Genomic DNA, 16,035 nt, shown 5'->3' with positions numbered 1-16,035 from the left:
CAGGCAGGGGGGTCAATGCTGAGTGTGTGAACTGGAATCAATAGTGAAATATCTGCCCCGGGCGGTTCACATTTCCTGTCTAACTCAGGCAGGGGGATCGATGCTGAGTGTGTGAACTGGAATCAATAGTGAAATATCTGCCCCGGCCGGTTCACATTTCCTGTCTAACTCAGGCAGGGGGATCAATGCTGAGTGTGTGAACTGGAATCAATAGTGAAATATCTGCCCCGGGCGGTTCACATTTCCTGTCTAACTCAGGCAGGGGGTTCAATGCAGAGTGTGTGAACTGGAATCAATAGTGAAATATCTGCCCCGGGCGGTTCACATTTCCTGTCTAACTCAGGCAGGGGGGTCAATGCTGAGTGTGTGAACTGGAATCAATAGTGAAATATCTGCCCCGGGCGGTTCACATTTCCTGTCTAACTCAGGCAGGGGGATCAATGCTGAGTGTGTGAACTGGAATCAATAGTGAAATATCTGCCCCTGGCGGTTCACATTTCCTGTCTAACTCAGGCAGGGGGGTCAATGCTGAGTGTGTGAACTGGAATCAACAGTGAAATATCTGCCCCGGGCGATTCACATTTCCTGTCTAACTCAGGCAATGGGGTCAATGCCGAGTGTGTGAACTGGAATCAATAGTGAAATATCTGCCCCGGGCGGTTCACATTTCCTGTCCAACTCAGGCAGGGGGATCGATGCTGAGTGTGTGAACTGGAATCAATAGTGAAATATCTGCCCCGGGCGGTTCACATTTCCTGTCTAACTCAGGCAGGGGGGTCAATGCTGAGTGTGTGAACTGGAATCAATAGTGAAATATCTGCCCCGGGCGGTTCACATTTCCTGTCTAACTCAGGCAGGGGGGTCGATGCTGAGTGTGTGAACTGGAATCAATAGTGAAATATCTGCCCCGGGCGGTTCACATTTCCTGTCTAACTCAGGCAGGGGGATCAATGCTGAGTGTGTGAACTGGAATCAATAGTGAAATATCTGCCCCGGGCGGTTCACATTTCCTGTCTAACTCAGGAAGGGGGGTCAATGCTGAGTGTGTGAACTGGAATCAATAATGAAATATCTGCCCCGGGCGGTTCACATTTCCTGTCTAACTCAGGCAGGGGGATCAATGCTGAGTGTGTGAACTGGAATCAATAGTGAAATATCTGCCCCGAGCGGTTCACATTTCCTGTCTAACTCAGGCAGGGGGGTCAATGCTGAGTGTGTGAACTGGAATTAGTAGTGAAATATCTGCCCCGGGCATTTCACATTTCCTGTCTAACTCAGGCAGGGGGATCAATGCTGAGTGTGTGAACTGGAATCAATAGTGAAATATCTGCCCCGGGCGGTTCACATTTCCTGTCTAACTCAGGCAGGGGGGTCAATGCTGAGTGTGTGAACTGGAATCAATAGTGAAATATCTGCCCCGGGCGGTTCACATTTCCTGTCTAACTCAGGCAAGGGGGTCAATGCTGAATGTGTGAACTGGAATCAATAGTGAAATATCTGCCCCGGGCGGTTCACATTTCCTGTCTAACTCAGGCAGGGGGGTCAGTGCTGAGTGTGTGAACTGGAATCAATAGTGAAATATCTGCCCCGGGCGGTTCACATTTCCTGTCTAACTCAGGCAGGGGGGTCAATGCTGAGTGTGTGAACTGGAATCAATAGTGAAATATCTGCCCCGGGCGGTTCACATTTCCTGTCTAACTCAGGCAGGGGGATCAGTGCTGAGTGTGTGAACTGGAATCAATAGTGAAATATCTGCCCCGGGCGGTTCACATTTCCTGTCTAACTCAGGCAGGGGGATCAATGCTGAGTGTGTGAACTGGAATCAATAGTGAAATATCTGTCCCGGGCGGTTCACATTTCCCGGCAACCGGCATCACCGAGATCATGATTTCTAAACGATTTCTAAATTGAAGGTTGCGACCAAAAAACATTTCCATATTGAATCATCCAAGACATTTCTTCAACATGTGATGTTCCTGTCGCTAAACTTTATTCAAAATCATCCCCTTAAAACTGTATAAAAATCCCTGAGATCTCTGCTCAAACTGCAGATCGAGCTGAAGGTCCTGAGGGTCATTCAGTGAATTCACCAGTGACCTGTACCGACACCAAGATGCTGAGAATCGTCTTAACCGTGTGTGTCCTCTTCTGGAACGAACTCGCTGCACAGGATGCGGTAGACAAGGTGATCGAACTCTGTGAACAAGAGGAATGCCTTAAACCCGAAGTCATCATTAAGGACAAGGTGAGTATAGTTCAGAGTTGACTGCATTCTGTAATATTTGTACCAGTGGAAATTATATAATGGCTGTGTTTTTGGGTCGAGTCCCCTTTACTCTCTTTACTCTCAAACATCTGTCTGACTCAGGCAGGGAGGGTTGTCAATGCTGAGTGTGTGAACTGGAATAAACAGTGAAATATCTGCCCCGGGCGGTTCACACATCCCGGGACCCGGCACTCACACAGTTAATGGTTTCTAAATTCAAGGCTGGGATCAGGAAAGTATTCTGAGGAGCAGAATCTATCTGTACTTTAGACACGGATTAATCAGGGATAGTCAGCATGGAAGGTCTTTCTTGACAAATACAGTTGAATTATTTGAGGCGGTGAGCAGGAGTGTTGATGAGGGAAATGCATTTGGAGTGGTCGATATGGGCTTTAGCCAGGCTTTTGATAGGGTCCCTCGTGGCAGACTGATCCAGTCAGGGCCCATGGGACCCAAGGCAAAGAGACACATTGGACCTACAATTGGCTGAGAGGCAGGAAGCTGAGGGTGGTCTCTGAAGGCAGAGGGCAGGTTAATAGGGGGGTGGAAAAGGCAAATGGGACACTGGCTTTTCTCAATCGGGACAGAGATTACAAAAGCAGGGAGGTGATGTTGGAGTTGTACAGAACATTGGTGAGGACACAGCTGGAGTACTGTGTGTAATTCTGGGCACCACATTATAGGAAGGAGGGGGTGCTGGAGGGGGTGCAGAGGAGATTCACCAGGATGGTGCCTGGGACGGAACATTTCAGTTATGAAGAGAGGTTGGGGCTTGGGTTGTTTTCGCTGGAGCAGAGAAGACTGAGGGGCGATCTGATCGAGGTGGACAAGATTATGAGGGGCATGGAGAGGATAATAATAATAATGTTTATTATTATCACAAGTAGGTTTACATTAACACTGCAATGAAGTTACTGAGAAAATCCCCTAGTCGCCACATTCAGGCACCTGTTCGGGTCACAGAGGGAGAATTCAGAATGTCCAATTCACCAACAGCACGTCTTTCGGGGCTTGTGGGAGGAAACGGGAGCACCCGGAGGAAACCCGCGCAGACACGGGGAGAACGTGCAGACTCCACACAGACAGTGAGTCAAGCCGGGAATCAAACCCAGGATCATGGCGCTGTGAAGCAACAGTGCTAACCACTGACGTCTGTTTTTGAAAACTCACCACTATTCTTAGAAGTCCCCCTATACCAAAAAGGGCCGACATTCTAAATGGTGATCAGGGATTCTCACTCCCCGACTCCGATGCAAACTTCAGTGGGTGCTATTCAGGTCAAACTATATTTTCAAGTTATCCCCCGGTATAACCCATACCTTCACTGAAGATTTCATCTACTTACCACTTAGTAGCATCGATCCTGGGTCCCGCATTGCTAAGTAAGTAAAGTAGACTTTGGAATAACCACTATTTCAGGTTAAATTAAGTTATTTTATTATTATATTTTTTCTTTTAAAAGCTGCAATCACTGTCTTTACAGAAAGTAAAACGATCCTGCTTCTGGGTCCTTCTGGTTGGTTGAAGGGACCTTCAGGCCCAACTTGACAATCAATCTTCTTTAAAGTCTGGTCTTCTTTAGATGTCTCAGCTATTGTAGCTCGGCTGCTCTGCCCTGTCCATTTCCCATGACCGAGCTGATTGTAATCTGAGTCTAGCTGCTTGTTCCTTCTCTGCTTCTCTCTCTCTCGCTCTGAGCTCTGGTTCTGAATCTGGATCTGAATCTGATAGTTCCTGCCCTGGTCTCGAGGTTTATATTTGCTTTCTAACAATTACGTTTTTTGATGTTATTGTAAAGTAACTCTTATTTTCTTTGATTGTAAAAAGGAACTTTGATCTAAACTTTCTAATCCAACAAAGTATTCATTTTGACATGACTTCATCTCATAGATCTGATTACATTGTGTCCTTTGTGGTGTTCAAAATGCTTTGGTTTCAATAGGTGTTACTTTTAATTCCTGTCATTTCTATAGTTTTATTTTCCAATTGTGTCCTCGCTCAATGTTGACTTTGATTTTGGCTTTGAATTATGTTTCTCGTAGACTGATAAACCTGGTATTAGCAAATTTTCACACCTAGAACCTCATCCTTTCTTTTCTAGATCCTTACTAAGTTAGTTACTTTCAATGAAGGTGTGAGCCATTGTTTTTGGCTTCATTCAAAATCCTGTTTGTCTTGTTTGCGAACCTGCTTGACCAAGGATATCTGCATTTTACAATCCTTCCCTGGCAGCTGCTGTTAACCCTTTGTGGGATCTTTCCCTGTATCCTCTCTTGTTTCTCTCAGACCAGATATTGCCAGACTTCCATGTTTCAAATGACACACCTTTCCATATTTTCAATTACAGGTCCCACTCCCCACCCCGCCCCAACACTCCCCCCCACAACCCCCACCCCAACTCCTCCGTGACACTCCCACCCACCCCCAAGCCTGACCCCTCCCCGACACTCCCCGCAATCCCTGACCCCTCCCCAACATGCCCCACACCCCCTATCCTGACCCCTCCCTGACACACACCCCCAACCACCACCCCCGAAGCCCTCCCTGACACTCCTTCCCACCACCAACCCCTGACCCCGCCCCGACACTCGCCGACTCCCGACCCCTCCCCAACACTCCCCCCTACCCCCGACCCCTCCCCAACCCTCCCCCCCACCCCGACCCCTCCCAGACACTCCCACCCACCGCCAACCCCATACCCCTCCCCAACATCCCCCCCACCCCGACCCCTCCCAGACACTCCCACCCACCCCCAACCCCTGACCCCTCCCCAACACTCCCCCCACCCTGACCCCTCCCTGACACTCCCCCCCACCCTGACCCTTCCCCGACACTCCCCCCCAACCCTGGCCTCTCCCCGACACTCCCCCCCACACCCGACCCCTCCCCGACACTCCCCCCACCCCGACCCCTCCCTGACACTCCCCCCACCCCGACCCCTCCCCGACACTGCCCCCACCCCCGACCCCTCCCCGACACTCCCCCACCCCGACCCCTCCCCGACACTCTCCCCACCACGACCCCTCCCCGATACTCCCCTACACCCTCAACCCCTCCACGACTCTCCCCCACCACCGACCCCTCCCTGAAACTCCCCCCACCCCCGGCCCCTCCCCGACACTCCCTCATCCCCGACCCCTCCCCGACACTCCCCCATACCCGATCCCTCCCCGACACTCCCCCACCCCCGACCCCTCCTCGACTCTCCCCCACCACCGACCCCTCCCCGACACTCCCCCCACACTCGACCCCTCCCAATGCTCCCCCACACCCCGGCCCCTCCCCAACACTCCCCCCCACCCTGCCCCCTCCCCGACACTCCCCCACCGTCCTACCTCCGACCCCTCCCCGACACTCCCTCCATCCCTGACCCCTCCCGGACACTCCCCCGATCCCCGGCCCCCTCCACAACACTCCCACCACCCCGAGCCCTCCCAGACACTCCCCCCTACCCCGACCCCTCCCCAACACTCCCCCACACCCGACCCCTCCCCGACACTCCCACACACCCGACCCCTCCCCGACACTCCCCCCCACCCCCGACCCCTCCCCAACACTCCCCCCTACCCCGACCCCTCCCCGACACTCCCCCACACCGACCCCTCCTCGACACTCCCACACACCCGACCCCTCCACGACACTGCCCCCACACCCGACCCCTCCCCGACACTCCCCCACCCCCGACCCCTCCCCGACACTGCCCCCACACCCGACCCCTCCCCGACACTCCCCCCCAACCACCACCCCCGACAACTCCGCGACACTCCCACCCACACCCAACCCCTGACCCCTCCCCAACACTCCCACCCACCCCGACCCCTCCCCAATGCTCCCCCCCACCCCGGCCCCTCCCCAACACTCCCCCCCACCCTGCCCCCTCCCCGACACTCCCCCACCGTCCTACCTCCGACCCCTCCCCAACACTAACCCACCATCCTACCCCCGACCCCTCCCCGACACTCCCTCCATCCCTGACCCCTCCCGGACACTCCCCCGATCCCCGGCCCCCTCCACAACACTCCCACCACCCCGAGCCCTCCCAGACACTCCCCCCTACCCCGACCTCCTCCCTCGGGGTGCCCGGTGGCCCCCAGGCATCTCCATGGGACTAGGGTGCGGGTAATCCCTGAGACTCCCCCGCCACCTGGCACTGCCAGTCCTGGAGGCCCACTCTGGCCTCGACCAGGGTACGCACGCTCGCACCGGATCCAAAACAGGACGTCCATTCCTTGGAGATGATGCAGTGAAGATTCACTGGGTTGATTCCTGGGTCACAGAGTTGTCCAATACTGAAAGGAATCATATTGTCGGGAACTCTCTGGAATTTAGGAGAATGAGAGCGATCTCATTGAAACAGACAAGATAACAAGGTAAATTTAGGATTCCAGGTTCCTCGGGGTGTAGTATAATGGAGTATATTCGGACAGGTCCTGTGAAGGGTTAACCCTGTGATGTCACTAGCAGGAAGTGACATATACTCGTGATCTGAGAGTCTCGCAGAAAGCAGCACGAAAAGAAGCTCGTGTCGGGGGGGTCCCGGGAATTGTATAGCCAGCTATACGAGTCGGAACCCACGGATGGGGAGGAGGGCATGAATCAATTCCTGGGGAGTGTAGTTTTTACCTCACCACTATTCTTAGAATTTCCCTCGATACCAGAAAAGGGTCAATATATTCTTTTTTTTTAGACAATTTTTTAGATTTTAGCGTACCCAATTCATTTTTTCCAATTCAGGGGCAATTTAGCGTGGCCAATCCACCTAGCTTGCACAGTTTTGGGTTGTGGGGGTGAAACCCACACAGACACAGGGAGAACGTGCAAACTCCACACGGACAGTGACCCAGAGCCGGGATTGAACCCGGGAACTCAGCGCCGTGAGGCAGCAGTGCTAACCCACTGTGCCACCGTGATGCCCGGGTCAATATATTCTAACTGGTGAGCAGGGATTTGAACTCCCTGACTCCTATGCAGACTTAAGCGGGTGCTATTCGGGTCAAACTAATGTTTCAAGTTATCCCCCGGCATAACCTGTATCTTCAGAGAAGAATTTTATTTACTTACCACCTAGGAGCTCACCTACGGGTCCGGCTTGCTAAGTAAAGTACAGTAAACTTTCAAAATGGTAATAATAACCACTCTTTCAGGTTAACAACTTGAGCTTAACTTTACTTTCACGTTAAAAAGATTAAATTACTTTTGTTAGAAAGGCAAATAAGGTCTTGACTTGTGGGGACCAGTTGCAGACTTTAAGTCTTTCTTGACAATCAGTTAACTTTGGATCTTCTGCTAGTTTCTCTGGGTTGCTCGGTCCTCCGATGGTGCTTTCCTGTCACCGAGTAAGGTTCTCTCTCTCTCTGAGTTCTCTCTGAGTTCTGGTAGTTCCTGCTCTGGTCTCTGGGTTTATATTCTCTTTCTCACAGTTATTATGTTTTTATGGCTTTCTCATAAAGTAACCTTTATTTCACTTGGATTATAAAAAGTATCTTTGATCTAAACCCTGCGATCTCGCCGGCTCGGTGCTCCTCAAGCCCTGTGGTGGTGGCAGCCCTGAGGGTGTGGGGGCAATGGAGGCAGCATATGAGACTGGAGGGGGCATCAGTGTGGTCACCGATCTGTGACAATCCCCGGTTTGTCCCGGGGGGGCTGGATGGGGGCTTTAAGATATGGCAGCAGGAAGGGATTGAGAGGTTTGGGGATCTATTCATCCAGGAGGGCTTCCCGACCTTGGAGACATTAGAGCAGGAGTTTGACTTGCCGGGTGGGAACGGGTTTCGGTATCTTCAAGTGCGGGACTTTGTACGGAGGCAGGTCCCAAGCTTTCCTCGCCTCCCCCTGAGGGGACTACAGGATAAAGTGCTGTCAAAAACAGGGATTGGAGTGGGAATGTTTCATAGATATACAGGGAATTGTTAGGGTGGGAAGGGGCCCCTGTCAGAGAGGTGAAGAGGAAGTGGGAAGAGGAGCTAGGAGGGGAGCTGGGAACTGAACTGTGGGAAAAGCTTTGAAAAGGGTGAATGCATCCTCGTCCTGAGCTAGACTCAGCTTGGTTCAGTTCAAGGTGGCCCACAGGGCCCACATAACGGTAGCCCGGATGAGTAGGTTCTTCAAGGAGGTGGAGGACAGATGTGGGCGGTGTGGGGGTAGCCCGGCCAACTATGTCCATGTGTTTTGGGCATGTCCGAAACTGAGGGAATTTTGCCAGGGATTTGCGGATGTTATGTCGAAGTCCGGGAAGGTAGGGTAACTCTGAGTCCAGAATTAACAATATTTGGGGTGTCGGAGGATCCGGGGGCAAGGTGGGGGGGGGGAGGCTGATATTCTGGCCTCCTCCTCCCTGGTGTCCCGGAGACGGATCTTGCTGAGATGGAGGGACTCGGAGCCTCCGAAGTCAGGAGTGTGGGTCAGCGATATGGTAGAGTTTCTCAGTCTGGAGAAAATCAAGTTCGCTCTGAGAGGATCAATACAGGGATTCGCCCGGAGTGGGCAGCCGTTCATCGATTTCTTTGACAAACATTGAACGTCAGCAGTAAGGGGGAAAGGGAAAAGGGGGGGAGGGGAGGAAAACAGAAGGCAGGGGAATGTTAAATAAGGACAGGGAGCTTAGTCTCCGGGTAATTGGGGACAGGGCGGGAGAAGAGGGGGACGTGGTTTATTGTTTGTTCTTTTAGGGGGTATTTTGTGCGTCAACCCGCGCGATTGTTTTAGAAATGTCAATATGTTAAATTGTGAAAATTACAAATGCTTCAAAAAAAAGGCTTGAGGAGTTATTGGGCCGATTCCAGCTCCTATTTCTTATGGTCCAATGACATTGTTTTATTGATTAGTGCCTGGATACGAGGACCAATTCCTAACCCATTGAAACCTTTCTGTTTCAGTAATGTGGTAAAACAGCCAAAGGGAAACACAATTACTGGACATGATTCAGTGTCGATGGCCTTCCAGAACATTCTCCACATTTGTTTTCATTGAAAGCCCAAGGGGAAGGTGTGAGGCCCAATGGGCAGGATAACTCTAAAGTTGAAAGAGTGCATGAGGGGGTCAGGAAAATCAATCTGGAAGTGGTGATGCCAAGACTCCCATCAAAAATTCCAAACCCTTTTACCAGGTCAGTCCATGCAGGACATGAATACTGCTCCCACACCTGGGAACGAGGACAGTCCCCTCAACACTGATGTGTTTTGGTGCGAGTTCAGCTGTGTCACATGGTAATGGATTTTATTTTCTTGTTTTAGAATTATGATGAGTTCGAATTCGGATTCTGCCGATGGGTTCAAACTGAAGTTGATGCCGTGGATATTGAAAGTGCGCTGGCGATCGGTCTGGAGAAACTATTCAGTTATGCACGTTGTGGGAATGTTGCAGGTATGTCAGATGTTCCTTCAAAGTAACAACAGATTATAAAACAGCCACTCACTCTTTAACCTGTCACGTTTGAAACTTTCTGTACAGACTGACACACTGAGCAAAGAATTGTCAATCCCAGAGCGTTCCTCGCTCACATGTGACTAGTGGGTTGAGGCGCTATTTGGGCTACTTACACACAGAGAAACAAACCGAGAAAATAGAAGCAGGAGGAGGCCATTCGGCCCCTCGAGCCTGCTCCGCCATTCATTCTGATCATGGCTGATCATCAAGTTCCCGCCTTCCCCCCATATCCCATGATCCCCTGAGCCCTACTTCTTTGATACCTTCAGGCTTTATGTTTCCAGAATCCGGGAAGGTTTCCCACCTGTGCTGGGAGTGAGATTCCAGCTGTGGTTGCTGAATTTCCCGAGTGTAATAAAGGCTCCTTGTCAGGCTTGAACCCGCTCTTGGAGTCGACATGAACCCTTGTGGAAGCTGAGAAACTGCATCTCTCTCAGCTCAGTGGATGCTGCGGGAATGCTGGCTCCTGTCTGAGACTCAGTGACAGGAAATTCTACCTTGTTAAAGAGAAATCCTGTGTAACTAGCTGCGTCCAGTTATTTAATGGTTAATGGTGGTTGAGGGTGAATGTTTAATGGTTAATGGTGGTTGAGGGTGAATGTTTAATGGTTAATGATGGTTGAGGGTGAATGTTTAATGGTTAATGGTGATTGAGGGTGAATGTTTAATGGTTTATGGTGGTTGAGGGTGAATGTTTAATGGTTAATGGTGGTTGAGGCTGAATGTTTAATGGTTAATGGTGGTTGAGGGTGAATGTTTAATGGCTAATGGTGGTTGAGGGTGAATGTTTAATGGTTAATGATGGTTGAGGGTGAATGTTTAATGGTTAATGGTGGTTGAAGGTTAATGTTTAATGGTTTATGGTGGTTGAGGGTGAATGTTTAATGGTTAATGGTGGTTGAGGGTGAATGTTTAATGGTTAATGGTGGTTGAGGGTGAATGTTTAATGGCTAATGGTAGTTGAGGGTGAATGTTTAATGGTTAATGGTGGTTGAGGGTGAATGTTTAATGGTTAATGGTGGTTGAGGGTGAATGTTTAATGGTTAATGGTGGTTGAGGGTGAATGTTTAATGGTTAATGGTGGTTGAGGGTGAATGTTTAATGGTTAATGGTGGTTGAGGGTGAATGTTTAATGGTTAATGGTGGTTGAGGGTGAATGTTTAATGGTTTATGGTGATTGAGGGTGAATGTTTAATGGTTAATGGTGGTTGAGGGTGAATGTTTAATGGTTTATGGTGATTGAGGGTGAATGTTTAATGGTTAATGGTGGTTGAGGGTGAATGTTTAATGGTTAATGGTGGTTGAGGGTGAATGTTTAATGGTCTATGGTGGTTGAGGGTGAATGTTTAATGGTTAATGGTGGTTGACGATGTCCAGTTGATGTTATATATGTAAACTTTCAAAACGAGTTTGACAAATTACCATTTTTACAATAAACTGTTAGCAAAATTTCAACTCATGTGATGGAAGGGGACGGCAGCACGGATCCAGAATTGATCCATTGATTGGTTGATTGATATTTATTGTCACATGTAACTCAGTACAGTGAAAAGTATTTTTCTGTGGCCAGGGGAACAAATGGTACATCAACAAATAGTGATTGGTTACAGTGCAGAACAAGGCCAAACAAGAGCAGCATAGGGCGTCGTGAATAGTGTTCTTACAGCGAACAGATCAGTCCCAGGGGGAGTCATTGAGGAGTCTTGTAGCTGTGGGGAAGAAGCTGTTTCTATGTCTGGATGTGCCGGTCTTCAGAGTTCTGTACCTTCTGCCTGATGGAAGGGTCTGGAAGAAGGCAATGCCTGGGTGGGAGGGGTCTCTGATAATGCTGCCTGCCTTCCTGAGGCAGCGGGAGGTGTAGACAGAATCAATGTGGGGGGTGGCAAGCTGGTGTGATGCGTTGGGCTGAGTTCACCACACTCTGCAGTTTCTTGCGATCTTGGGCCGAGCAATTTCCATACCAGGCTGTGATGCAGCCGGATAGGATGCTCTCTATCGCACATCTGTAGAAGTTTGTGAGAGTTGATGCAGACATGCCGAATTTCTTTAGCTTCCGTAGGAAGTAGACACGTTTTTGGGCTTTCTTGACTGTTGCATCAACGTGAGTGGACCAGGGCAGACTGTTGGTGATGGTGACCCCCAGGAACTTAAAGCTATCGACCATCTCCCCTTCTGAGCCATTGATGCAGACGGGAGTGTGTGCCGTGCTGAGCTTCCTGAAGTCGCTGATCAGTTCCTTGGTCTTCCCAACATTTAGAGAGGGTGTTTTCGGTACACTATGCAACCAAGTGATCTCCCTCCTGTAGTCTGATTCGTCGTTGTTTGAGATACGGCCCACCACAGTCGTATCATCCGCAAACTTCCAGATTGAGTTGGAGTTAAATCTTGCCGCACAGCCGTGTGTGTACAGGGAGTACAGTAGAGGACTGAGCACACATCCTTGCGGGGCCCCGGTGTTGGGGACTATTGTGGAGGAGGTACTGTTACCTATCCTGACAGATTGGGGTCTGTTGGTGAGGAAGTCGAGGCTCCAGCTGCACAGGGAGGGGTCAAGTCCAAGGTTGCGGAGTTTGGTTATTAGTCTTGTTGGGAGAATGGTGTTGAAGGCGGAGCTGTAGTCGATGAATAGCAGTCTTACACAGGTGTCCTTGTTGTCGAGGTGTTCGAGTGTTGATTGCAGAGCCAGGGAAACAGCATCTGCTGTGGACCGGTTGCGGTGATCGGCGAACTGCAGTGGATCGAGACCGTCTGGGAGGCTGGCAGGGATCCGTCTCATGACTAGCCACTCGAAGCATTTCATGATAACAGACGTCAGGGCCACCAGTCGGTGGTCGTTGAGGCAGGCTACCTTGTTCTTCTTTGGTGCTGGTATTGTGGTGGTCTTCGTGAAGGAGGTGGGGACCTCAGAGCGGGGGAGTGAGGTGGTGAAGATATCTGCGAATACACTCGCCAGCTGGTCTGTGCAGGCTCTGAGTGCTCGCCCAGGGACTCCGTCGGGGCTCGTCGCTTTCCGCGGATTCACTTTCAAGAAGGCAGCTCTTACCCCTGAGGCTGTAATAGTGGGTACGGGTGTGTCCAGGGCTGTTGGGGCGGGAGGCACTGATACATTGGCTGACTGCTCAAAGCGGGCATTGAACCTGTTCAGTTCCTCGAGTAGAGATGCTCCAGCCCCAGATATTCCGCCCGGCCTTGCTTTATAGCCTGTCATCTTGTGTAGACCCGGCCATAGTTGATGGGCCCAGTGGCCTAATTCTGCTCCTATGTCTTATGGTCTTATGGTCGTGCGTTGGGTCGTTGGCCTGGGATTCTAGTTTGATCCGGTATTGCCTTTTGCCGTCCCTGATGGCTTTCCGTACGTCGTACCTGGATTTCTTATCGAGGTCAGGGGGGTCAGACTTGAACGCCTCCGTCCGGGACCTCAGCAGCGAGGGGACCCTTTGGTTGAGCCAGGTTTCCGCTTGGGGAATACCCGTATTGTCTTCTTTGCGACACCGTCCTCGACACACTTCCTGGTGAAGTCTGTGACGGTGGTTGCGTATTCGTCCAGGTTCGCTGCCGGGGCCTTGAATATGGACCAGTCCACAGACTACAAGCAGTCGTGGAGAATGGCCTCAGATTCCTCGGACCAGCACTGCGCGGTTTTCCTGACTGGCTCAGCGCGCTGGAGTTGCTGTTTGTCAGCCGGAAGTAGGAATACCGACCTGTGGTCGGATTTGCCAAAGTGTGGTTGGGGAATGGAGCGGTCGGCCCCTTTGATGCCCGTGTAGCAGTGTCCAGGGTGTTCGCACCTCTGGTGGAGCAGGAGATATGTTGATGGAGTTTGGGTGGAACCTTCCTGAGGTTGGCCTGGTTGAAGTCTCCAGCCACGATTGTCAGGGCTTCGGGGCGATTTGTTTCTTGGTTGTTGATGGTGGAGTTAGTTCGTCACGTGCTGCTCTACATCCTGGCTACTTGTTCATTTGCATATTCCCTTAAAGTGATATCACAACATTTTCCACATCTCACCAAAGTGACCCTGCCCCCTCGCCTGTAACTTGTTACTCCCCGTAAGCTGATCACCCAGTTAAATGCCGTGTCTCTCTGTCTACAGGTACCGTTATTCCTCTCTCTGCACCTTGGGGAGTTTTTGGATACTTGGAAAATGGCAAAATACAACAAAGATTCAGTGTGTTTGTCTGGATAGTTCCCGAAGTCAACAACCCACCGGAACCAACAGATCCAGCAGTTACATTACAAACTGGACCTCCTGTTTGGTACTATGGCAGGTGAGTTTAGTGACTGATATATTGGGATTGATGTTCCTTTCTGTCAGCTCTTGTATCAACATCAGCCTGGGGTGGGATTCTCCCGTTTTGAGACTAAGTGCTGTGGTGTGGACAGGAATGTGGAGTGTTCCTGCTGCGGATTCTTGCCGGAAAACACTCTGAATCTTGCCACCCATCAGTAATTATTCCCCTGGGTGTTTTCCGCTGTTTTCAGCAGTGGGTCAGGCCTGGATGGTGTGTAGTCCGCCCTCCTGCCCGGGTGTCATATTGAAAAGATGTCCAACAACACTGAGCCATGTTGACAAAAGAAGGTGGACCTCCTGAAAATGCAGATCGATTTCCAGCAACATTGGTCACCCAGAAACAGGCCAGCAGGAGGACCCCCTCCAGAACACATAATACGGAAGATCCAAGGGCCCAATCTCCCCCAACCCACTGCTGTGGTGCTCCAAGGTCCAGGGTTGTGGGCGCTCTCCACCCTGAACTCTGTGGGCAGCGCCACGCATCCTGACTTTGGCACACTACATTGTGAAGAATGTTTCTCACACTGGCGTTTTTCCCTCCAGAATGGCAGAGAATCTATCCTGGGGGGGCACCCCGAGGTCCCTCTGCTACCGCACTCTCTTTAGAACTGAGCCATTAAGTCTGGATAGACTCTCTCCACCCTCTCTGTAAAATGCATCACCTCACATTTCTCTGTGTTAAACTCTATCTGCCACTTGTCTGCCCATTTGGCCAGCTTCTCGATGATCTTACTCCAGCTGTGGACTAACTGACTGGGCAGGCAGCTCAATGGGCTGAATGGTCAACTCCTGTCCCTGTTGTCCCGGCAACCGACTTTCCAAACAGGATTTGTCAGAAGTATAAAAATTAAATCCTCTGTTCTTAATCCTGTTGCAGGGCTTTTGACAAGAAAGTTAATGAACAGCAAACTGAAGAACGTGTGATTCAATTACTGAAGGATTTGGAACAAGACAACCAGCCCTTCAATAGCACATTTTTTGCCATCGGTTATTTTGACACACAAGGGTTCATGGAAATAGGTTTTACGAAGACAGGAGAATGAAGGTGTTCTGGAAGGTTCTGTACCTTTCATGGCATCAAACAGTGAGATGTGCTTAATTCTATTCTAAACCTGTTTAACTTTCCATTGGGTTTAATCTGGAATACTGAGCATAGTTTAATCTCCTTCCCTCAAGAAGGACCTTTTGAGGGAACGCAATGTCTGTTGTGAAAATTAAATAAAAACAGAGACTCTTCAAGTCCGCTCCACCATTCAGGAAGATCATGGCTGATCTTCGACCTGAACTCCACCTTCCCACACTGTCCCTCGAGTGTGTAATCTGTCTGATAAACAGGGAATGCACTCCCACTAAACTCGGTTCATCCACCCTTAACTAAGGAGCCCAAACATCACCACATCATATTCTACCTGCCATGTTCTTAACCACTCACTTAACCAACCAAATGTGGAGCAAACACGTGATCGTCCACCCACACGTTAACCGTACATGTGACTCCAGCCCTGATATATTTGACTGTCTCTGAGTCCCGCCTGCTCTATTTCCCCTTAATATTATTTATAATTGGGTCTCCCTTCAACGTCTGAAATTCATTGCTGAACACGTCTCCACACTGCACAGATACAGGGCAAAGCTCAATTGTACCGGGTGGTGGGCCCTCTATTGGGGAACGGGGATTAATCACTGCACTAATTTGCTTTTTCTGTAATCTTGCTTTCAATGAATTGTGAGACTGAGACTGAGATGGTCCTAGTGTCAGATATAGTTCCAGAATTTTCCATCTTCACACAGCCATGGAATATATTAATATTTATCCATCATACTGCCCAGAATGTTTCAAGTTGATGTGAAAAGAGTTGGGATTTGTGACAGAGCACAGAGTATTGAAGCTGTTAAATGTGAAATCATGGAGTGATCAGATGTGGGACTGTTCCTGGGCTCTCTCACTCGGAGTTAGTTCCAGATGGAATTATTTAATTACAAGGGAATGTTTAAACTGTAAAGAGACAGTGTGTTCACCATTTGTAAAATAATGAGATTTTCATCACATCATCGG

At 50.1% G+C, this 16,035-nt stretch overlaps 1 protein-coding gene across 1 annotated transcript; it reads left to right on the top strand.

Annotated features, from left to right (window-relative positions):
- The first annotated feature begins 2,113 nt into the window (after window positions 1–2,113).
- Window positions 2,114–15,773, top strand: LOC140411517 (heme-binding protein 2-like). Its single transcript, XM_072500604.1, has 4 exons — window positions 2,114–2,245; window positions 9,499–9,628; window positions 13,782–13,956; window positions 14,857–15,773. Exons 1-4 carry the CDS (start codon window positions 2,114–2,116, stop codon window positions 15,020–15,022), a joined length of 603 nt encoding a protein of 200 aa, XP_072356705.1. The 3' UTR covers window positions 15,023–15,773.
- Window positions 15,774–16,035: the final 262 nt, after the last annotated feature.

This window comes from Scyliorhinus torazame, chromosome 4 (genome assembly GCF_047496885.1).
Source record: "Scyliorhinus torazame isolate Kashiwa2021f chromosome 4, sScyTor2.1, whole genome shotgun sequence".
Lineage (NCBI taxonomy): Eukaryota > Metazoa > Chordata > Chondrichthyes > Carcharhiniformes > Scyliorhinidae > Scyliorhinus > Scyliorhinus torazame.
This window is presented reverse-complemented; position numbering and strand designations above follow the sequence as displayed.

What these genes read in the sequence shown, in the direction of transcription:
- LOC140411517 (XM_072500604.1), top strand. Translation starts at nt 2,114, where the DNA reads ATGCTGAGAATCGTCTTAACCGTGTGTGTCCTCTTCTGGAACGAACTC. An exon ending in AAGTCATCATTAAGGACAAG is followed by an intron (nt 2,246 to 9,498) that starts GTGAGTATAGTT and finishes TTCTTGTTTTAG; the next exon opens with AATTATGATGAGTTCGAATT. An exon ending in ACGTTGTGGGAATGTTGCAG is followed by an intron (nt 9,629 to 13,781) that starts GTATGTCAGATG and finishes CTCTGTCTACAG; the next exon opens with GTACCGTTATTCCTCTCTCT.